The sequence below is a fragment of the Pristiophorus japonicus genome, chromosome 1 (assembly GCF_044704955.1).
Source record: "Pristiophorus japonicus isolate sPriJap1 chromosome 1, sPriJap1.hap1, whole genome shotgun sequence".
Taxonomy (NCBI): domain Eukaryota; kingdom Metazoa; phylum Chordata; class Chondrichthyes; family Pristiophoridae; genus Pristiophorus; species Pristiophorus japonicus.
The window spans coordinates 538,413,183-538,437,633 of NC_091977.1; the positions used below are offsets into that span (position 1 = coordinate 538,413,183).

Genomic DNA, 24,451 nt, shown 5'->3' on the forward strand with positions numbered 1-24,451 from the left:
TCTGCCTCCCCTCTCTGAGGCTCAAAATTGTTTTCATCCACCATGCACCGATCTTCCTCTGCCCCGTGGTGGTTAGCAGGTTTTGCAGAGCTTGCAGCTCATCTGCAATCTCGTTGGAAGTGCCCCATTGTTCCACAGCTCTTGCAAGCATACCGTTTGAAGCGGCATGAATAGGCTGAATGGGAGCCTCCACAACGCCAACAAGGTGTGAATTGCCTTGCATTCATCCTTTGTTGCGGACTCTGAGTCATCTGGGGGATCTGAGGCCCCAGATGCAGACTCGTGGGTTCTGCCCTGTACATTTCTGCTCGCAAACACAGTTCCAGTTATTTTATGAACATTGCTTGCACTTATGTGCTGAGAGATTTGTTTGGTGTTATCACTGGTGGACAAAAATGCCTGTGCTATCGCAATGGCCTTACTGAGGGTGGTGTCTCTACAGTCACAAGTTTTCGTAGGATGGTCTCGTGGCCAATGCCCAGTACAAAAAAGTCTCTGAACATCTGCTCCAGGTAGCCATCAAACTCACATTGTCCTGCAAGTCGCCTTAGCTCGGCGACGTAGCTCGCCACTTCCTGACCTTCAGATCGCTGGCACATGTAGAACCGATACCTTGCCATCAGCATGCTCTCCCTCAGGTTAAGATGCTCCTGAACCAGTGTACACAGCTCCTCATACGACTTATCTGTGGGTTTCACCGGAGCCAGAAGGTTCTTCATGAGGCTGTAGGTCAGTGCCCCGCAGACTGTGAGGAGGACCACTCTCCTTTTTGCAGCGCTTCCTTCTCCGTCCAGCTCGTTGGCTACAAAGTACTGGTCTAGCCATTCAACATAGGCTTCCCAATCCTCACCCTCCGAGAACTTCTCCAGAATGCCCACAGTTTGCTGCATCTTTGCGTTGAATTCGTATACTCGTCGCCAGTTATTGTGTTCCGAACACAGATGAGACTGCACACAGGGAGGTTAAAGTAACAGTGACCTCAGTCTTTATTAAGACTTTCCAGAGTGAGGAACAGGCCTTAGGGGCCGGCTTATATACAGTGCTCCCAAGGGATGCTGGGATCCCTTGGGACTTCAGGGGATGCGCACCCTGGTGGCAGAACATGGGAGTGCATGCTTTACAGATACACAACATTATCTATTTCTGTCTTAAATATATTCAATGTCCCAGCTTCCACAGCTCTCTGAGGCAGTGAATTCCACAGATTTACAACCTTCTGAGGGAAGAAATTCCTCCTCATCTCAGTTTTAAATGGGCGGCCCCTTATTCTAAGATTATGCCCCCTAGTTCTAGTCTCCCCCATGAGTGGAAACATCCTCGCTGCATCCACCTTGTCAAGCCCCCTCATAATCTTATACATTTCGATAAGATCACCTCTCATTCTTCTGAATTCAAATGAGCAGAGGTCCAACCTACTCAACCTTTTCTCATAAGTCAACCCCCTCATCCCCGGAATCAACCTATTAAACCTTCTCTGAACTGCCTCCAATGCAAGTATATCCTTTCGTAAATATGGAAACCAAAACTGCACGCAGTATTCCATATGTGGCCTCACCAATACCCTGTTTTACTGCAGCAAGACTTCCCTGCTTTTATACTCCATCCCCTTTGCAATAAAGGCCAAGATTCCATTGGCTTTCCTGATCACTTGCTGTACCTGCATACTAACCTTTTATGTTTCATGCACCATTCCTTCCAGGTCCCGTTGTCCTGCGGCACTTTGAAATCTTTCTCCATTTAAATAATAACTTGCTGTTTTATTTTTTTTCTGCCAAAGTGCATGACCTCACACTTTCCCAACATTATGCTCCATTTGCCAAATTTTTGCCCACTCAGTTAGCCTGTCTCTGTCCTTTTGCAGATTTTGTGTGTCCTGCTCACACATTGCTTTTCCTCCCATCTTTGTATCATCAGCAAACTTGGCTCCGTTACACACGGTCCCTTCTTCCAAGTCATTAATATAGATTGTAAATAGTTGGGGTCCCAGCACTGATCCCTGCGGCACCCCACCAGTTACTGGTTGCCAACCCGAGAATGAACCATTTATCCCGACTCTCTGTTTTCTGTTAGTTAGCCAATCCTCTATCCATGCTAATATATTACCCCCAACCTCATGAACTTTTATCTTGTGCATGTTGATTCCTAACTGCGCTCTGAAATGTCGGAGCGAACCACTCAGACTTCAAGGTGGCTGCTGAAGGCATTTGGGACGGGCAATAAATGCTGGCCTTGCCGGCGATGCCCACATCCCACGAATGAATAAAAAAACTTACTGTTGGTTTATCTGGAATTGTAACTCTTCATTTGCCGGACTGCACAAAGAATTGTTTCAAAAGAAAAATACTTTGGATGCAGGAAATTTGAAATAAAATCAGAAAATGCTGAAGATACTCAGCATCTGCGGAGAGAGAAACACGAGTTAACGTTTCAGGTCGATGACCCTTCAGCAGAACTGGAAAAGGTTAGATTTTAGCGGTCGAGTAGGATCATTCACCCGACTGCCTGCCTCTCTTTTACGGCTACGTTTGCGCCCGCGTGTCTCTGGCACGCGCGAGGTCTTCCGCGACCAGAGTGCATTTTCATAAACGGGAACAAAATTTTAATTTGATTTTTAAGGTAACTTTAAACGTTATTTAAAAATTTACAGATTTATTGGTTGATGACTTAATTGCCGGTATTTACAAAGTGTTGTAGGAGATTTGAAGCAAGTGCAGGGGCAGGGAGGAAGGAATAAAAGGGAAGGTCTGTGATAAGGTGGAAAGCAGGAGTGATTCAACGACTAAAGGTATGAACTAGGGGGCATAATTTTAGAATACGGTGACAGATTAGGAAAAGGGGAGGCGCAACGAGACCTGGGTGTCATGGTACATCAGTCATTGGAAGTTGGCATGCAGGTACAGCAGGCGGTTAAGAAGGCAAATGGCATGTTGGCATTCATAGCGAGGGGATTTGAGTATAAGAACAGGGAGGTCTTACTGCAGTTGTACAGGGCCTTGGTGAGACCGCACCTTGAATATTGTGTTCAGTTTTGGTCTCCTAATCTGAGGAAGGACATTCTTGCGATTGAGGGAATACAGCGAAGGTTGACCAGACTGATTTCCGGGATGGCAGGACTGAGATAGGAAGAAAGACTGGATCGACTAGGCTTATATTCACTGGAATTTAGAAGAATGAGAGGGGATCTCATAGAAACATAAAATTCTGACTGGATTGGACAGGTTAGATTCAGGAAGAATGTTCCCAATGTTGGGGAAGTCCAGAACCAGGGGTCACCGTCTAAGGATAAGGGGTAAGCCATTTAGGACCGAGATGAGGAGAAACTTCGTCACTCAGGGTTAAGTCATGGCAGGAGAGCTCGGACACGTGTTATGTGGGAAGTCAGGGACGCCTCCAGTGTCCCTGACGACTACATGTGCGGGAAGTGAAACCGCCTGCAGCACCTGATAGACCGCGTTGCGGCAGTGGAGCTGCGGGTAATTTACTCTGGAGCATCCGCGATATTGAATCGTGGTGCAGGCTCGAAGGGCCAAATGGCCTACTCCTGCCTAATTTCTCTGTTTCTAATCAGGGGCCGCCCATTTAAAACTTGAGATGAGGAGAAATTTCTTTTCTCAGAGGGTTGTAAATCTGTGGAATTCGCTGCCTCAGAGAGCTGTGGAAACTGGGTCATTGAATATATTTAAGACAGAGATTGGCAGTTTCTTAACCGATAAGGGGTTATGGGGAGCGGGCAGGGAAGTGGACCCGAGTCCATGATCGTATTAAATGGCGGAGCAGGCTCGAGGGGCCCGATGGCCGACTGCTGCTCCTATTATCTTCTTATGATAGTCCAAAGCAAAAGGAGATGGTAATGGGTAAAGAAAAACAAAGAATTCTTGAATGAATACAAACCAAATTAAAATTTCAAATACAGCCTGGAGTCTTTATTTGCCATCCTGTAAGCAGAATTCAATCTTTTTAAAAAATCAATGCACAACTTTAACAACTCCTCCAACTGTGTGCAGATTAACTAAATTAACACTCGGAAAAAAAAACACATCAAACCACACAACTTAATTGCAAGGTATGAAATACTGTATTTTTGTAAACACCACTTTCAAAAAATTGTGACGCCACAATATTATTTTATCCCGAATTTTCGCGCTTCTTCAAGTGATGGCAGTGACTCGGGCGAGAGTGCAGGACAAGGTAGTTTTTTCATCTCTTGCTGTTCGTGCTGAATGACCTAAGGCAGGGAATGCTGGTTGTCTATCTGCCCACGGGTAGACGTCACAGTCCGGATCTTGTTCACTCGCGCACCATTTTCAGCAGCAACCACTGGATGGTGAATCCAGTTGCCAACCGGAAGGGTGGTGAATCTTTGGAATTCTCTCCCCCCCCCCGGGGAGCTGTGGAGGCCGGGTCATTGAATATATTTAAGGTGGAGATCGACAGATTTTTTGAACGATAAGGGGAGTCAAGGGTTACGGGGAGCGGGCAGGGAAGTGGAGTTGAAACCAAGATCAGATTCGCCATGATCTTATTAAATGGCGGAGCAGGCTCAAGGGGCCAAATGGCCGACTCCTGCTCCTATTTCTTATGGTCTTCAGAAATGGGAACCAATTTTCCCATTCAGCTCTCTGGAGCTGCCATGCAGCCGGCTCATAAATGCAAAAACCACGCACGCACGGATTTTGAACGGGTCGCACGGCCCCCCAAAAGATTCGAGGGAACATTGGTGGGAACCCAGGCTAATTCCCACTCTTCCCCCCCCCCCCCCCCGCCCCCCCGCACTTTCCTAGCCAAACACAACTGCACTGCCCTGTAACACTGGGAAAACCACTCAACACAGACTAGGGACGGGAAATTCATAGACATTTTGTGTCAGTGCCCCACCTCAGTGCATTTAGACAGTTAATCATTGGGGAAAGGGGGTGCAGAAAAAAGTGGGATCTTTTTACTTTGCCAACTTTTCTCTCGCCCTCTGCGGGAGTTAAAAGTGTTCACTTGGTCGCGGTGCCACAATCGCCAGAGACCATCCTCACACTCAGTCCGAGGGAAGGTTATTTAGAACTTAATCTTCACGGCGCGTGTTGGCAGGCTGTTTGACTGCCAAGGAGACACCTCTGTGGAGCTGAGTCATGGACCCGCCCGCTTGCCCATGTGAGCGTCTCCGAGCAGGGATTGTTGGTTTCACAGTCCGCATTGGGAACACTGGTCGGATTTCACCCCCCACCCCGCTCCTTAACCCAGGGGCCAAATGCAGTGTTCCCGTCACTTCCCCATTGATGTGGAGCAGGCCTTGCTGCTTGCAAAGGTTCAGCTGCTCACCGAGCCTTCAGGAGCGCGGCGACTTATTTTTCCAAGCCTGCAATTCTGTGTTGAGTCGCAGAAAGCCGGCTCTCACTTCAACTTTACGCTCGTCATTCAACAAGAGGGCCAAGAGGACGAAGGTAAGTTGATGCAGATGACGAGAAGCTTGCACCTTTATTATAGCCACATCTTTAACTTTTTTTTAATAAAGTGGACAAATATCATTAATGTTACAGCTACTCCAACCTGGTCATTTTACACAATTGAGAAAATGCCACGTTGCTGCAGGCTACTGTATCTTTTAATTCAGTCTCCCTCAGACGCTCCCTTCCCACTGTGGGAGCACCTTCACCACACGGACTGCAACGGTTCAAGGCGGCGGCTCACCACCACCTTCTCAGGGGGCAATTAGGGGACGGGCAATAAATGCCGGCCTTGCCAGCGACGCCCACATCCCAGGAACGAATGGGGGGAAAAAAAGAAGTCTTCTGGTGCCATGCAACGCAGCTCCTGATCTCATTTGGGTTGGGATTCTCAAGTGGACTGGTGCTTCGAGCAGTGCGGGTTATATCTTGGAAGCAGTTTGGCCCCGGGGACTTCAGTGACAGGGGGGGAGGGGAAAGGAAGAGGAAAAAAAAGTAATCGAGAGGAAAAAGTCAGCCGTTTAATATTGTGTGTCTCGCCATGCAGCCTTAAATGGGTAAAGTTGGATGAAAACTAAGATCTATTTGCAGCATTAAAATTACTATTGTGCACATTCAAAGAATTAGGTTTTCTTTTGTTTCTTCTTCTCGGTCTCTTCCTCCTTTTCCTTTTCAATTTCTGCGACGAGGGATTCTATTTCTTTCGCATCCAGGAGCTGTGAAAAGGAAACATTGCAGTTTTAGTCACCAGTGAACAATGCAAGCGCTTTACAATATTAGCAGAGGGGTAACCAAACTGGAAGCAATACGGTGGAGGAGGATTTCCTGGAGTGCATAAGGGATGGTTTTTTAGACCAATATGTCGAGGAACCAACCAGGGGGGAGGCCATCTTAGACTGGGTGTTATGTAATGAGAGAGGATTAATTAGCAATCTCGTTGTGCGAGGCCCCTTGGGGAAGAGTGACCATAATATGGTGGAATTCTGCATTGGGATGGAGAATGAAACAGTTAATTCAGAGACCATGGTCCAGAACTTAAAGAAGGCTAACTTTGAAGGTATGAGGCGTGAATTGGCTGGGATGGATTGGCGAATGATTCTTAAGGGGTTGACTGTGGATGGGCAATGGCAGACATTTAGAGACCGCATGGATGAACTACAACAATTGTACATTCCTGTCTGGCATAAAAATAAAAAAGGGAAGGTGGCTCAACCGTGGCTATCAAGGGAAATCAGGGATAGTATTAAAGCCAAGGAAGTGGCATACAAATTGGCCAGAAATAGCAGCGAACCTGGGGACTGGGAGAAATTTAGAACTCGGCAGAGGAGGACAAAGGGTTTGATTAGGGCAGGGAAAATGGAGTATGAGAAGAAGCTTGCCGGGAACATTAAGACGGATTGCAAAAGTTTCTATAGATATGTAAAGAGAAAAAGGTTAGTAAAGACAAACGTAGGTCCCCTGCAGTCAGAATCAGGGGAAGTCATAACGGGGAACAAAGAAATGGCGGACCAATTGAACAAGTACTTTGGTTCGGTATTCACGAAGGAGGACACGAACAACCTTCCGGTTATAAAAGGGGTCGGGGGGTCTAGTAAGGAGGAGGAACTGAGGGAAATCCTTATTAGCCGGGAAATTGTGTTGGGAAAATTGATGGGATTGAAGGCCGATAAATCCCCAGGGCCTGATGGACTGCATCCCAGAGTACTTAAGGAGGTGGCCTTGGAAATAGTGGATGCGTTGACAGTCATTTTCCAACATTCCATTGACTCTGGATCAGTTCCTATGGAGTGGAGGGTAGCCAATGTAACCCCACTTTTTAAAAAAGGAGGGAGAGAGAAAACAGGGAATTATAGACCGGTCAGCCTGACATCGGTAGTGGGTAAAATGATGGAATCAATTATTAAGGATGTAATAGCAGTGCATTTGGAAAGAGGTGACATGATAAGTCCAAGTCAGCATGGATTTGTGAAAGGGAAATCATGCTTGACAAATCTTCTGGAATTTTTTGAGGATGTTTCCAGTCGAGTGGACAAGGGAGAACCAGTCGATGTGGTATATTTGGACTTTCAGAAGGCTTTCGACAAGGTCCCACACAAGAGATTAATGTGCAAAGTTAAAGCACATGGGATTGGGGGTAGTGTGCTGACATGGATTGAGAACTGGTTGTCAGACAGGAAGCAAAGAGTAGGAGTAAATGGGGACTTTTCAGAATGGCAGGCAGTGACTAGTGGGGTACCGCAAGGTTCTGTGCTGGGGCCCCAGCTGTACATTAGTGATTTAGACGAGGGGATTAAATGTAGTATCTCCAAATTTGCGGATGACACTAAGTTGGGTGGCAGTGTGAGCTGCAAGGAGGATTCTATGAGGCTGCAGAGCGACTTGGATAGGTTAGGTGTGTGGGCAAATGCGTGGCAGATGAAGTATAATGTGGATAAATGTGAGGTTATCCACTTTGGTGGTAAAAACAGAGAGACAGACTATTATCTGAATGGTGACAGATTAGGAAAAGGGGAGGTGCAAAGAGACCTGGGTGTCATGGTACATCAGTCATTGAAGATTGGCATGCAGGTGCAGCAGGCGGTTAAGAAAGCAAATGGCATGTTGGCCTTCATAGCAAGGGGATTTGAGTACAGGGGCAGGGAGGTGTTGCTACAGTTGTACAGGGCATTGGTGAGGCCACACCTGGAGTATTGTGTACAGTTTTGGTCTCCTAACCTGAGGAAGGACATTCTTGCTATTGAGGGAGTGCAGCGAAGGTTCACCAGACTGATTCCCGGGATGGCGGGACTGACCTATCAAGAAAGACTGGATCAACTGGGCTTGTATTCACTGGAGTTCAGAAGAATGAGAGGGGACCTCATAGAAACATTTAAAATTCTGACGGGGTTAGACAGGTTAGATGCAGGAAGAATGTTCCCAATGTTGGGGAAGTCCAGAACCAGAGGTCACAGTCTAAGGATAAGGGGTAAGCCATTTAGGACCGAGATGCGGAGGAACTTCTTCACCCAGAGAGTGGTGAACCTGTGGAATTCTCTACCACAGAAAGTTGTTGAGGCCAATTCACTAAATATATTCAAAAAGGAGTTAGATGAGGTCCTTACTACTAGGGGGATCAAGGGGTATGGCGAGAAAGCAGGAATGGGGTACTGAAGTTGAATGTTCAGCCATGAACTCATTGAATAGCGGTGCAGGCTAGAAGGGCCGAATGGCCTACTCCTGCACCTATTTTCTATGTTTCTATGTTTCTATGTCACTAACCAGGGGGCAGAGATTTAAACTAGTTGGAAAGAGGTTAAGAGGGGAGTTGAGAACTTTCACCACCCAGAGGGCGGTGGGGGTCTGGAACTCACGGCCTGAAAGGGTGGTAGAGGCAGAAACCCTCACCACATTTAAAAAGTACTTGGATGTGCACCTGAAGTGCCGTAACCTGCAGGGCTACGGACCAAGAGCTGGATTAGGCTGGGTAGCTGGGCCAAAATGGCCTCCTTCCGTGCTGTAAATTTCTATGATTTTAAACACCGACACTGTCTCGTACGCCATTATTAATAAAAACATGCAAAATATTTAAAAGCTATACCATCATCCTTTGCAATTAGACTCACCCCTCATCCCCAATCAGTCCCAGCCTCCCTAACTATTGAATTACTTAATATCCTGCTAAAAACCACTTCTCTCGCCCATATTATCTGCAGCCTTTTTATTTTCATATTTATTTTTAGCTTTTCTAATCTCCCGGTTCACGCCCTGCTACATTGCCCGTATTCCTCATGGTTGTCGACAGTTTTAGCCCAAATTTTACCGTAAGCCTCCATTTTGTTATTTGGGTTTAAACTCTTGTTATTGAAAGAACTATTCTTTTCACCTTTATAGGAACATACTGATTTCATGTTTCATCCAGTTCATGTTTGCAGATTTCCTGCTGATCTGTCGAGCTGCTCGTATTCGACACAATTCTTTCCCTCAGGTGAGACACAAGTCTTTCCCTCAGGTGAGACACAAGTCTATTCACACAAAGCACACGGCAGTCTTGAGTATTGTGTTGGGTTTGATCGATTCACACATGTTGTTTTAAGCGCGGAGGCCCCGACCTGCGTGAGAACGCCAACGGCAGGTCAGGGCCATAAAAGGAGCGGCGAGCGGCTTCGGGAGCAGCGTGGAGACATACTACCCCCAGGGAGTAGCGCGAGCTGGTGCAGGAGGGCGACGGCAGCGAAGAGGGACATCACCAAGGTCCAGGTCGGTGATTGGAGCGTGGGCAGGTACAGCAGGAGCGGCGAGGTCGGGGCGAAGGAGCGGCGAGAGATTGTGGAGGGATGTGATCGGGGCCCAGGAGAGGCGAGGGCCCAGGGGCAGCACGGGCCCAGCCCACACTGTGCGATATGTGTGAGCACTGGGTCCGTGCAGCAGAGCTGGTCTCCAGTCGTCCTGGTTAACCCTTGCCACTGGACCAAGACCTCGCTCTGTCAAGCCCGTGTGGTGGCTGGTGTGCAACGGTCACCCCACGTTAAAAAAATCCACGCACAGGCATCTTCCACCCTTCAACATGTAGTTCGGGATCTGGAATATTAGGTCCTTCATTGAAATACCTGCGAACTCATCCCTTTTTTGGCGTGGAAGCAAGTCATCCTCGATACGAGGGACTGCCTGTGATGATTGAACAATAACTCTGCGTGATAATACGCTAACATTTGTGTCAGGACAATGGTAGAGCTGGTTGGGATATATCTGTACTTGCTTCAAAGTGGGTGGTTTGTAAAACCGCATGAGTCGAGCAGTACTAAAGGAAGTATGAACTTTGAGTCTCTTGCGAAAGCAGAAAACAGGAACCACCTGTTCAGAGGTGTACGTGCTGGGATGTCACGAGGCCACGAACGAACAAAATGTGACCGTAATCCAATCATTTCAGCCTAAACGGCCCATGACCTAACATGGTGAGGCACTCATCATCATCATATGCAGTCCCTCAAATCGAGGACGACTTGCTTCCAGGCCAAAAAGGAATGAGTTCACAGGTGTTTCAATGAAGGACCTAATATTCCGGATCTCGAACTCCATGTTGAAGGGTGGAAGATGCCTGTGCGTGGATTTTTTTAACGTGGGGTGACCGTTGCACACCAGCCACCACACGGGCTTGACAGAGCTAGGTCTTGGTCCAGTGGCAAGGGTTAACCAGGACTAACTGGAGGCCAGCTCTGCTGCACGGACCCAGTGCGCACAACATATCGCAGTGTGGGCCGGGCCCGTGCTGCCCCTGGGCCCTCGCCTCTCCTGGGCCCCAGATTCACGCCTGTCCTGGGCCCCGGTCACTTCCCTCTACGGACTCTTGCCGTTCCTTTGCCCCGACCTCGCTGCTCCTGCTGTGCCTGCCCGCACTGCAATCAACAACCTGGCAAGTCCATCAGCAGGCCGGGACCATTGGAGGGAGCGGCGTGCGTCGGCCTGGCCCGTAAAATAGGGGGGGGAGCTAGTTAAACAGTGAGGTACCAACACCAAGGTGGATAAGAGAGAGGGGCTACAGAACATCGGTGGCACACCGAGAGGAAGATAATCGATTCCAGTCAACGGAACACAGCAAGAACAAAAGATCGTGCCCCAGAGAGCTTTGGAAGCTTTGGAAGTCTCGCTGTATACCTATTGCCTCTGTTAAGTATTATCTTTGTATATCTTCCAGGATACTTAATAAATTCTCTGGCTTGATTAAAGAACGCCAGTCCGTACCTTGCGGGTCAAAATTGGTCAAGAATCCTAGGTGAGACTGGGTGTCCTGTGTCTCATAAAGGTTATCATTTCGAGGGTGCTCCCTCACATGGTCATCTTGAGTATTGCACCAGGCACACCATCATAGACAGTCCCTCGAACGAGGATGACTTGCTTCCATGAGTTCACAGATGTTTCAATGAAGGACCCGATGTTCCAGTCCTGAACTCCAATTGAGGGATTGGAAGATGCCTGCGCGTGGATTTTTTTTTTTAACGTGGGGTGACCGTTGCACACCAGCCACCGCACGGGCTTGACAGAGCTAGGCCTTTATCCAGGACGACTGGAGACCTGCTCTGCTGCATGGACCCAGTGTGCACACATATCGCAGTGTGGGCTGGGCCCGTGCTGCCCCTGGGCCTCGTACCCTCATTCGCCGCACCTCCGCCACGATCTCTCGCCGCTCCTCCGCCATCAACATTCACCGAATCTCGCTACAAACACTGGCCGCTCATCTGCCCCGACCTTCCCACTCCTCTGTACCTGGGCCCTGCCGATGTTCCTGCCCACGCGCCAAAACGGCGACCAGGGTTTTGATGACGTCACCCAGTCACATACTTGGAGCAGCTCGCGCTGGAGGTTGAAGTGGTACGTCGCTCCAGCTCTTTATACTTGCCGACCAGCGGAGCTGTTCTCTCGCAGGTCGGGAGGCCACAGTTAACCCCTTGCCGATGTATGATTACATAGTAAATGCTGGTCATAAGAACATAAGAAATAGGAGCAGGAGTAGGCCATTTGGCCCCTCGAGCCTGCTCTGCCATTTAATAAGATCATGGCTGATCTGATCCTGGCCTTAACTCCACTTCCCCGCCCGCTCCCCATAACCCTTATTCAAAAAAAATCTATCTCCACCTTAAATATATTCAATGACCCAGCCTTCACAGCTCTTTGGGGCAGAGAATTCCAAAGATTCACGACCGTCTGAGAGAAGAAATTCTTCCTCATTTCTGTTTTAAATGGGCGACCCCTTATTCTGAAACTGTGCCCCCTAGTTCTAGATTCCCCCATAACCCTGTCGAGCTCCCTCAGAATCTTATATGTTTCAATAAGATCACTTCTCATTCTTCTAAACTCCAATGAGTATAGGCCCAATCTGTTCAACCTTTCTTCATATGACAACTCCTTAATCTCAGGAATCAGCCTCGTGAACCTTCTCTGAACTGCCTTCAATGCAAGTGTAATCTTCCTTAAATAAGGAGACCAAAACTGTACGCAGTACTCCAGGTGTGGCCTCACCAATACCCTGTACAGTTGTAGCAGGACTTCTCTGCTTTTATACTCTATCCCCCTTGCAATAAAGGTCAACATTCCATTTGCCTTCCTGATTACTTGCTGTACCTGCACACTAACTTTTTACGTTTCATGTGCAAGAACCCCCAGATCCCTCTGTATTACAGCATTTTCGCTCCCCATTTAAATAATAATTTGCTTTTTTTAAATTTCTCCTAACAAAGTGGATAACCTCACATTTTCCCACATGGTCATGAAGATCTCCAAACAATTTGGACCTGAACTTATTTGGAATAACGACTCTTGCACCCCACGATACAATCTTTATCCACTGATAATTCTCTCCGACGAACAAAGTATGGATGAATATCTTTCTCTCATTCCTCGTTTGGCCAGGCACACAACACATCGGCAGCTGAGATCATTTCTCAGTACGAGACAATGATAACAAGCAGCACCCTATATTTTTCAACATTGTATTGGTTTTTAATCAAGACTCTCCACCTGTATTTTCTTAGCTCTCTGGTTTGTGCAAAGGCTGCATTTATACAGATTTTACTCCAGTGTTTAAGATTCCAATGACACCAGTGGCAAATACGCACTTGGTTGATATTACAATTTGGATTTGTACCTATTTGTGTTCCTAACACAGATGAGGCTGCACACAGGGAGGATAAAGTAACAATGACCTCAGTCTTTATTAAGACACTCCAGAGTGAGGAACAGGCCTCAGGGGCCGGCTTATATACAGTGCTCCCAATGGATGCTGGGATCCCTTGGGACTTCAGGGGATGCGCTCCCTGGTGGCAGAACATGGGAGTGCATGCTTTACAGATATACAACATTGGAATGTAAGAATTAGGAGCAGGAGTGCTCCCTTCGAGCCTTTCAATAAGATTGTGGCTGATCTTCTACCACAACGCGACCTTCCGCACTCTCCCCATAGCCCTTGATTGCCTTAATATCAAAAAATCTATCAATCTCTGTCTTGAATAAACTCAATGACTGAGCCTCCACAGCCTCTGGGGTAGAGAATTCCAAAGATTCACCACCCTCCGAGTGAAGAAACATCTGTTCATATCAGTCTTAAATGGCCAACTCTTTATCCTGAGACGATGACCTCCGAGATCTAGATTCGACAAGCCGGGGGAAACAACCTCTCAGCATCTACTCTGTCAAGCCCCTGAAGAATTTTATACATTTCTATGAGATCACCTCCCATTCTCCTAAACTCTAGGGATTATAGGCCAAGTCGACTCAATCTCTCCTCATAGGACAATCCCTCCATCCCAGGAATCTGTCCAGTGAACCTTCGTTGCATTCCAAGGCAAGTATAGTACCCCAGGTGTGGTCTCACCATAGAATGTTTCCAGCACAAAAGGCCATTCAGCCCGTTGAGCCCGTGCCGACTCTCTGCAAGAGCATCGTAGCTCGTCCCACATCCCCACCCATTCCCCGTAGCCCTGCACAACTTTTTTCTTTCAGCTACTTATCCAATTCCCTTTTGAAAGCCGCGATCGAGTCTGCCTCCACCACCCTCTCAGGCCGTGCATTCCAGATCCTAACCGCTCGCTGCGTAAAAAGGTTTTTTTTCTCATGTCGCCTTTGGTTCTTTTGCCAATCACCTTAAATCACCAAGGCCCTATACAATTGCAGTCGTCTTCATTCTTATTCTGCAATCCCTTTGCAATAAAGGCTAGCGCACCGTTGAGGCAGTTGGAATCTCATCGGCACACAAGGTATTTCTCCGAAAAAGCCACGAACTCATGAGTCTAGAAGTGGGCTTCGCAAGGTGTGAATTGCGAAGGAAAGCACAGTGGGACGTCTACGGCGCTAATTTGTATTATAAGAACAAAAGAAATAGGAACAAGTGTAGGCCATACGGCCCCTCGAGCCTGCTCCGCTATTCTGACGGGATTGGACAGGTTAGAGACAGGAAGAATGTTCCCGATGTTGGGGAAGTCCAGAACCAGGAGTCACATTCTAAGGATAAGGGGTAAGCCATTTAGGACCGAGATGAGGAGAAACTTCTTCACTCAGAGAGTGGTGAACCTGTGGAATTCTCTACCGCAGAAAGTTGTTGATGCCAGTTCGTTAGATATATTCAAGAGGGAGTTGGATGTGGCCCTTACGGCTAAAGGGATCAAGGGGTATGGAGAGAAAGCAGGAAAGGGGTACTGAGGGAATGATCAGCCATGATCTTATTGAATGGTGGTGTAGGCTCGAAGGGCCGAATGGTCTGCTCCTGCACCTATTTTCTATGTTTCAATATGGCCATAGATTTCACATTGCAGGCCAAGTATAAAATGTCAGCAAAGGTTGACTATATAATATTGAGATGGGAAATGCAGTCTTTTCTTTCAGTATAACTTTAAAGGGATTTGGATTGTATTTTTTTTTATATATAAAAGAGCGTTGTAAATCTGTGGAATTCTCTGCCCCAGAGAGCTGTGGAGGTTGGGTCATTGAATATATTTAAGGCGGAGATAGACAGATTTTTGAGCGATAAGGGAGTAAAGGGTTATGGGGAGAGGGCAGGGAAGTGGAGCTGAGTCCATGATCGGATTAAATGGCGGAGGGGCCGAATCCTGCTCCTATTTCTTATGTTCTGCTGAACCAGAGAATCTGCTCTGAACTTTCCAGCCAGCAGAAAGGCTATGAATTTCTAAGTTTGTATCACAACAGCAGGAAAGCTCTCCTCCACCACTGCCCTGCAAGAGCTAAATGACAGCCCTATCATCTGTATATGTAGGATAAGTGAACAAGGGATGCAGTAAAAGTCTTGCATTTCTGTCGTGCCTTTCACGTTCCAAAGTGCATTACAGTTAACTAAATGTAAACATAGAAACATAGACAATAGGTGCAGGAGTAGGCCATTCTGCCCTTCGAGCCTGCACCACCATTCAATATGATCATGGCTGATCAGTCCCTCAGTACCCCTTTCCTGCTTTCCCTCCATACCCCTTGATCCCTTTAGCCATAAGGGCCACATCTAACTCCCTCTTGAATATATCGAACGAACTGGCCTCAACAACTTTCTGTGGTAGAGAATTCCACAGGTTCACAATTCTCTGAGTGAAGAAGTTTCTATTCTCCTCATCTCAGTCCTAAATGGCTTACCCCTTATCCTTAGACTGTGTCCCCTGGTTCTGGACTTCCCCAACATTGGGAACATTCTTCCTGCATCTAACCTGTCCAGTCCCATCAGAATTTTATATGTTTGTATGAGATCCCCTCATTCTTCTAAATTCCAATGAATATAAAGCCCAATCGATCCAGTCTCTCCTCATATGACAGTCCTGCCATAACAGGAATCAGTCTGGTGAACCTTCGCTACACTCCCTCAATAGCAAGAATGTCCTTCCTCAGATTCGGAGACCAAAACTGAACACAATATTCCAGGTGTGGCCTCACCAAGGCCCTGTACAACTGCAGTAAGACCTCCCTGCTCCTATGAAGGAAAACTTACCTAACCTGTCCAAGACACCCTGCAGCCTCTTAGCATCCTCCTCACAGCTCACACCGCCACCCAGCTTAGTGTCATCTGCAAACTTGGAGATATTACTCTCAATTCCTTCATCTAAATCATTAATGTATTTTGTAAATAGCTGGGGTCCCAGCACTGAACCTTGCGGTACCCCACTAGTCACTGCCTGCCATTCTGAAAAGGATCCGTTTATTCCTACTCTTTGCTTCCTGTCTGCCAACCAGTTCTCTATCCACATCAATACATTACCCCCAATACCATGTGCTTTCATTTTGCACACCAATCTCTTGTGTGGGACCTTGTCAAAGCCTTTTTAAAGTCCAAATACACCACATCCACTGGTTAATCTGTTTTCGGGCACTGAGGGAATAACTCCCCAGGTCTTTTTTTTGAAATTTTGGCACAGGATCTTTCACGTCCACCCGAGAGCAGACGGGGCCTCGGTTTAACGCCTCATCCGAAAGACAGCACCTCCGACAGTGCAGCACTCCCTCATTCAGCCTTGATTATGTGCCGCAGTCCTTGGTGTGGGATTTAAACCCACAACTTTCTGACTCCGGGGCAGAAGTGTTATCCACTGAGCCACGGCAGACAGATGGAAAATGAACAGCCCTTTCTAATAAGGTTATTCAAGGACAATGGATCACGATTCTCTGCGGCTGTATTGGTGTAATATTTCTGCACAAAAAAACTCTCAATCATAGTATGTATTTTCACTTCATTATACAGGTTGTGCTGTACACCTGGTCATACCGCACACAGGTATTCTACCCACCTTTAGTGGCTGATTTCTTCTTATCACAGCCAGCTCAATATTTTTTCCACCAGACTGTACTACCTAAAATAAAAAGGTACAAATAACAGAGTCATATCAAAAGCAAAATATTAAGATAAAATGTTTCTCGGGTGAAACAACGCATGGCATTTAAATAGTGCCTTTAATATAGAAAAACAATGCAATGTACTTTTTAAAATGCATTCACGGGATGTGGGCATCGCTGGCAAGGCCGGCATTTATTGCCCATCCCTAATTGCCCCTCGAGAAGGTGGTGGTGAGCCGTCTCCTTGAACCGCCGCAGTCCGTGTGGTTGAAGCCCATGGAATAAAAGGGACACTGGCAGCATGGATACGGAATTGGCTCAGTGACAGGAAACTTAGGGCCCAAGTTTCCACAGGATAAAAAACGGGCGCCCCTCCGAGCTGGGCGCCCGTTTTTCGCGCCGAAAACGGTGCCAGAAAAAAAAGCCGCTATTCTCGAGCGCTTTGCAGCTCCTTGTCTGTTTGGCGCAGCGCCCAGGGTGGCGGAGCCTACACTCACACCGATTTTGTAAGCGGGAGGGGGCGGGTACTATTTAAATTCGTTTTTTTCCTGCCGGCAATGCTGCGCGTGCGCGTTGGAGCGTTCGCGCATGCTCAGTGTGAAAAAAAACATTGGCACTCGGCCATTTTTGTAGTTCTTTGTAGCTGTTTAATTTTTGAACATTTTTTAATAAAACCACATTGCCATCAGCACATCAGCACTGAGGCTTCCCTTCTCACTGTCTCCTTCCCCTCCCTCCCCTCCGCAGCAACAAGCCGCTGTCTCCTTCCCCTCCCTCCTCTCCGCGGCAACAAGCCGCTGTCTCCTTCCCCTCCCTCCTCTCCGCGGCAACAAGCCGCTGTCTCCTTCCCCTCCCCTCCCTCCACGGCAACGAGCCGCTGTCTCCTTCCCCTCCCTCCCCTGCGCGGCAACAAGCCGCTGTCTCCTTCCCCTCCCTCCCCTGCGCGGCAACAAGCCGCTGTCTCCTTCCCCTCCCTCCTCTCCGCGGCAACAAGCCGCTGTCTCCTTCCCCTCCCCTCCCTCCACGGCAACAAGCCGCTGTCTCCTTTCTCTCCCTCCACTCCCTCCACGGCAACAAGCCGCTGTCTCCTTCCCCTCCCTCCACGGCAACAAGCCGCTGTCTCCTTCCCCTCCCTCCACTCCCTCCACGGCAACAAACGGCGGTTTCCTTCGAACGATGGCTGAAGCACTTTCACACAGGTAGGAAGATGGTTTATTTAATCTTTTCTTTGCTTATAAATGTTTATTCAGGTTGGATTTATTTGTATAATATTTGTATAAGTATAAATAAGGATTGATTGCAGAATTTAATGACTTCCCTTCCCCCCCCCTCCCCCTCGTTCTGGACGCCTAATTTGTAACCTGCGCCTGATTTTTTAATGTGTAGAACAGGTTTTTTCAGTTCTTCAAAAATCTTCACTTGCTCCATTCTACTTTAGTTTGGAGTACGTTTTCACTGTGGAAACTTTGAAATCAGGCGTCAGTGGCCGGACACGCCCCCTTTTGAAGAAAAAATTCTGTTCTAAAGTAGAACTGTTCTACCTGACTAGAACTGCAGGAAAAAAAATGTGGAGAATTGCGATTTCTAAGATAGTCCATTCTCCACCAGTTGCTCCTAAAAATCAGGCGCAAATCATGTGGAAACTTGGGCCCATTGAGTGGTGTGAACGGTTGTTTTTCGGACTGGAGGAAGGTATTCCCCTTTCAAAAGGGAATTGGATAAGTACCTGAAGGAAACAATTTGTTCTTCCCAATGTTCAGCTGGAGGAAGTGTGAATTTCTTGTCGTTTTTAATCCAGAAAATTACTGTTTCAAAATCCAGGTGCAGTGACCGAGGCCGTTTGGGATATTTCCGGATTTCGGAACGTCTTTCCGACATCCCGAACCCAGAAACGCCCGGGCCGAGGTTCGGGTATTTCCGGATTCCGCAAAGTCTTTCTGCAGTCCTTGGGAACGTCTTGCTATAATCGTTGGCTGCTCTCCCTCTCTTGTGTTTTAGTTAAAGCAGAATCTCCTGTATCTGTGTGAAGCTTGTCTGATCTACTGGATTGTTGTGCCTTGCTGAAACGGACTGGACAGTCTATTACTTTTAGGATGTTTCGCCGATTCCGGATGACTGCGCTGTGCGTGTCCAGATTTCGGACGGCTATTTTGTCGTGCCATTTGCGCCGTTTCACCGGGGCCTTGCGCCGGTGATTTTAGGCGGACCGCCGGCGTGCGAGGCTGGGGGTGCCTCAGTCGCCGTGCTTTGGAGTTTTGGCACGCCCGTGTCATGGCCGAGGGAAGACACCCGGGTGGGGGGGGGGGGGTGGAGGGGAGGGAGGAGACCTGCATTGTGGACCCAGAAGCAGCGATGCCTGTGGGTGTGAAGACCTGCAAGAGGTGGGTTGGAGCTTTTGTTCTTTGGAATTTCCCGGCGCCCGGTGCTAATCGGTTTGGCAGTGTCCGGATTTCGGAGCCTTTTCCGGATTCCAGACGGCCCTGCCACGGATCGGCCCGGTGTCCGGATTTCAGAACATTCTGGATTTCGGACGGCTCAACCTGTACCACAATCGTTAGAAAAGTAGTAATAATTTACCTAGATGGTCACAATTGTTTTCAGGTCTTTTCTCTCCTCCCCATTTCCTTTTCTGTTTCTTTCACTGTCTTAACTCCTGGCCTTAGTCACAATCAATTTAGTAAATACAAGGAAGCATTCTTTGACCCACAACTTTGGCTCAGTATTTTCTGCTGATCGGAGTTGTAGAAATATCACCAACGATGTCTCCGCAAGATCCTGCAAATCCCCTGGGAGGTCAGATGCACCAACATCAGTGTCCTCACCCAGGCTAACATCCCCGGCATTAAAGCACTGACCACACTCGATCAGCTCCGCTGGGCAGACCAGATAGTTTGCATGCCAGACATGAGACTCCCGAAGCAAATGCTCTATGCAGAGCTCCTTCATGGAAAATGAGCCAAAGTTGGGCAGCGGAAACGTTACAAGCGCACCCTCAAAGCCTCCCTGATAAAGTGCGACATCACCACTGACACCTGGGAGTCCCTGGCCAAAGACCGCCCCAAGTGGTGAAAGTGCATCCGGGAGGGCGCTGAGCACCTCGAGACTCATCGCCGAGAGCGTGCAGAAATCAAGCACAGGCAGCGGAAGGAGCGTGCGGCAAACCAGTCCGACCCATCCCTTCCCTCGACGAATGTCTGTCCCACCTGTGACAAGGACTGTAAATTCCGTATTGGACTGTCACCTAAGGACTCACTTTAGGAGTAGAAGCAAGTCTTCCACGATTTCGAGGGACTGCCTATGACATAAAATGATTAACACAGGAGGCCATTCGGCCCATCGTTCCTGTGCCGGCTCTTTGAAAGTGATCCAATTAGTCCCACTTCCCCCCCGCTCTTTCTCCTTTACAGGTATTTATCCAATTCCTTTTTGAAAGTTACTACTGAATCTGCTTCTGCCGCCCTTTCAGGCAGTGCATTCCACATTGCAACAATTATGGCCGAAATATCTCGAGTGTTTCTGAGAATAGTGCGAGACAGCTGACATTCTACTGTCTGCTTACACTGTTCTGAAGAGTTCTGCGCAGGTAGCTAGGACATTCATAGAACTCTTCACAAGTTGGAGAAGGGCGGACAGGGCAGCTGCCAGCAGGAAGAAATATATGTTATCCAGCAAACCACCTCTGTTGTTCACAGTTTAAAACGCGTGTTCCACACGTGCAGCCATCACACAATATAGCGCCTTTAACCTAGTAAAACACCCCAAGGCTCTGCCACAGGAGCGTCATTAAACAGAATTTGACATCGAGCCACGAGATTTCGGGGCAGACAAGAGGTAGGTTTTAAGGAGCGTCTTAAAAGGAGGAAAGAGCCCCGGAGGGAATTTCAGAGCTTAGAGCGGAGGCAACTAAAGGCACGGCCGCCAATGGCAGAGCGATTAAAATCGGGGATGCTCAAAAGTTCAGAATTCGAGCAGCGCCGATATCTCGGAGGGGCTGGAGGAGATTACAAAGATAAGAAGGGGTGACGTCAAGGATACTTTTGATATCTCTGTGCCTTTGTGCTTCCGGGAAGACCGCTAACAAATACTTGGCTAGAATTAATTTCACTCACTTCCAGCAAAGCCTTAATTGCCAGCTTGATAGTGTCATTGTCTGTTGCAATGGCTTCATCTGTGTAGTTCTTTTCGAGGAATTCTCGGACTGTCTTGGCACTCCGACCAATGGCATTTGCCTGTTCATACAAAAGTCATATAGTTACACTTGTGCTCTCTCATTTGTGGTGTTCAGACACAGGAGCGTCATTAAACAGATCTTGACATCGCAACAATTATCTCAAAGAATGACTGTTGCTTTTACAATACATAGAAGTTGCTGCAGTCCAGGATCGTATTGAAAGACTTGGATTTATATAGCGCCTTTCATGACCACCATCGCAAAGCGCTTTACAGCCAATGAAATACTTTGAGAGTGGTCACTGTTATAATGTAGGAAACACAGCAGCCAATTTGCACACAGCAAGCTCCCACAAACAGCAATGTGATAATGACCACATAATCTCTTATAGTTATGTTGATTGAGGGATAAATATTGACCAGGACACTGGGGATAACTCCCCTGCTCTTCTTCGAAATAGTGGCCGTGGGATCTTTTACGTCTACCCGAGAGAGCAGACGGGGCCTCAGTTTATCGTCTCATCCAAAAGACGGCACCTCCGACAGTGCGGCTCTCCTTCACCACTGCACTGGAGGGTCAGCCTGGATTTATGTGCTCAAGTTCCTGGAGTGGGGCTTGAACCCACAACCTTCTGACAGAGGCGAGGGTGCTGCCCACTGAGCCACAGCTGGCACTGGCTGAATGGTGGAACAGCTCAAGGGACAATATGGCCGACTCCCGCTCCTAATCATTATGTTCTTCTGCTTATGTAGCACCGCATCAAATGGACCAAGAAGTTTGCAGGTTTAATTCCCGGTCTCTGAAGATTATAGACAAAGCAAATCTCAGGCTGGACATTTATAGCTTGTCCATCAGATCTGGGATTCGGAGCAAATAAATATTTGCTCACATTTGCTATTCAGCGATCCCCTTGCTTTGCTTTCTCAGAGACTTGAGCACAAAAATCTAAGGCGACACTCCAATGCAGTACTGAGGGAGCGCCGCACTGTCGGAGGTGCCGTCTTTCTGCCCTCTTGGATGGATGTTAAAGATCCCACGGCACTATTTTGAAGAGGAGCAGGGAAGTTCTCCCGGTGTCCTGCGCCAATATTTGTCTCTCAATCATCATTTGAAAAAAAGCAGATAATCTGGGTCATTATCTCATCGTTGTTTGTGGGAGCTTGCTGTGCACAAATTGGCTGCCGCGTTTCCCACATTACAACAGTGACTAAAGGACTTAATTGGCTGTAAAGCACTTTGGGACTTTATAAGGTCGTGAAAGGCGCTATAAAAATGCATGTCTCTTTCTTTTCTTTCACTGCTGCATGTGATACCGTACTCCAGAATGAATCGCAGCCCACAGCAGAGATATGATAAGAAATTGCAGTAAAAAAGAAAAAATTGAAACGCAAGTTAGAACAGCCACATCTGACCCTCTTCCAAATATTACTATTCAGAAAGGAAACGGCACAACATAATAGGAGGAGTAGGCCATTCGGCCCCTCGAACCTGCTCTGCCATTTGATATGATCGTGTCTGATCCGATCATGGACTCAGCTCCACTTCCCTGCCCGCTTCCCATAACCCTTTTGTCATGTATTCAACCAGCATTGCAACCCATGTATAATCTGACCTAAGTTGTACACTGAGAACAATGACCACTAGGTGGCGAACTTGTGGGAGACACTCCTAACCTGGACCTTCAGGTACAAAAGGGGAAGCTCCACCCCACTTCCATCACTTGAGTGCTAAGGAATAAGGGACAGGTCACAGACTGACCTTCTCTCAAGCATGGGTCTCGTGTGCATTTATACTGTACAGTAAGGACGTATCAATAGCGACGAGAAACTGGGATTTAAACCACGCGAGCATGGCCACGAGCAGAACAGACGAGAGGTACTGTGTTAAGGAATGGTTGGGACAGAGTTCCAACATTGTTAAAGCAGCACACAGTTCTCCAGGCAGACAAGGGCGTTTCACCTTTACTCCCTTATCGGTTAAGAAACTGTCTTAAATATATTCAATGACCCAGCCTCCACAGCTCTCTGAGGCAGCGAATTCCACAGATTTACAACCCTCAGAGAAGAAATTCCTCCTCATCTCAGTTTTAAATGGGCAGCCCCTTATTCTAAGATTATGCCCCCTAGTTCTAGTCTCCCCCATCAGTGGGAACATCCGCTCTGCATCCACCTTGTCGAGCCGAAAGAGAAGCACTTGCCTTCCAAGCTTGGTACGTCCCAGATGGGTCCGTCTGGTACAGCCGTGTGGTGCCGTCGTAGTCAAAGCCCACAATCAAAGCCGAGATCCCGAAGGGCCTGCGGCCGTTGCTTTGCGTGTAGCGCTAAACAAAACATCACAGGGTTAACTTCCATCAGCCTGCCGCAAGACACAAACAGTTCCGTTGGTTAATTACTGCTCACTGCTCCTGATTAACCAGAAAAAACACGAGAATAAGGCACTTTACTGCACCGGGCAACACAGAACAGAAGGGCTTTTTGGCAGTCAGGCCGCTCCACCAATGTTTGAACTTCTGTAAAAAGCGACGACAGGTGCAGTGCCCAAAATCCGGAGTTCCGCCCTTACCTCGGGGCTTCATCTCGCCCGCCCGAACACCTCCTCGGTGGGGCCCCGCCCGACAATGACATCCTTGGCGGGCCTACTGGCCCGACAACCTCCCTGGCCGGGGCCCAGGCCGAAGCCCACCTCTGTGGGGCCGGCCGCCCGACAGGCTCCTCAGCAGGGCCCCGCCCGACAGCCTGCTCAGCGGGGTCCCGCCCGATGCAAACAACTCCTCGACGGGCCCCGGACAGCTCCTCGGCAAGTACCCCGCCCCCACAACCTCCGACGTTCCGAAATCCGGAAATACCCGGGCTCGGGTGTTTCCGAATTCGTGATGTCAGCAAGACGTTCCAAAGTCCGGAAAAGCACGAAAACCGGCTCGGCCTCGGTTCCGAGGTTGTTGGATTCGGGACGCTCAACCCGTAATTGCAAAGGAGCTTCGTGCTGTTCCGAGAGACGAGGGTCTGGGACTCGGGGTCAGCCAGCGGGACCGATGGTCGCAAACTCGCAGCGCCTACCCGGCATTCCGCCGTTGAAACTGACCGCAATTTCAGGATTCCCACGTTCCCCTGAAGTTGCAGTCTGTTATTCACTGCTCTCTGACACGGGCTGCGATGTGCCCAGCCTGAGTTTGATGCCACCTAGTTCTAGACTCTCCAAGCCAGGGGGAAAAACAGTCTTTCAGCATCGAACCGGTCAATCCCCCTCAGAATCTTCCATGTTTCAATGCGATCACCTCTCATTCTTCTGGTCAGCCGTATTGGGTTCTGAAGAGTTACCTGAATAGACCATTTTAAAAGTTGCCGTTTTTATTAAGTGCAAGCTTAGGTGGAATTTTAGGTTTTTTTTGCAGGTGGGGAAAGAGAGATAATGAACGTTTACCTGCTTCAAAGTTGCAATGAAACGCGTTATGTATTCCACGGTCACGGGATCTTCCACAGTAAGTTTGTGACTCTGACACTCCACGCGGGCTCTGTTGATCACTATTCTAGCGTCAGCTGTCAGACCTAAA

The 24,451-nt window shown here is 48.1% G+C and overlaps 1 protein-coding gene across 1 annotated transcript in view; it reads right to left on the reverse strand.

Annotated features, from left to right (window-relative positions):
• Window positions 1-3,901: 3,901 nt before the first annotated feature.
• Window positions 3,902-24,451, reverse strand: part of psma8 (proteasome 20S subunit alpha 8) — a 31,413-nt gene continuing 10,863 nt past the window's right edge. The window contains exons 3-7 of the mRNA XM_070896739.1: window positions 24,322-24,446; window positions 23,099-23,221; window positions 20,840-20,959; window positions 16,685-16,747; window positions 3,902-6,151 (exon numbers count right to left, since the gene is read on the reverse strand). Coding sequence (XP_070752840.1) covers window positions 6,059-6,151; window positions 16,685-16,747; window positions 20,840-20,959; window positions 23,099-23,221; window positions 24,322-24,446 — 524 coding nt within the window. The 3' untranslated portion in view covers window positions 3,902-6,058. The remainder of the gene's footprint in view (window positions 6,152-16,684; window positions 16,748-20,839; window positions 20,960-23,098; window positions 23,222-24,321; window positions 24,447-24,451) is intronic.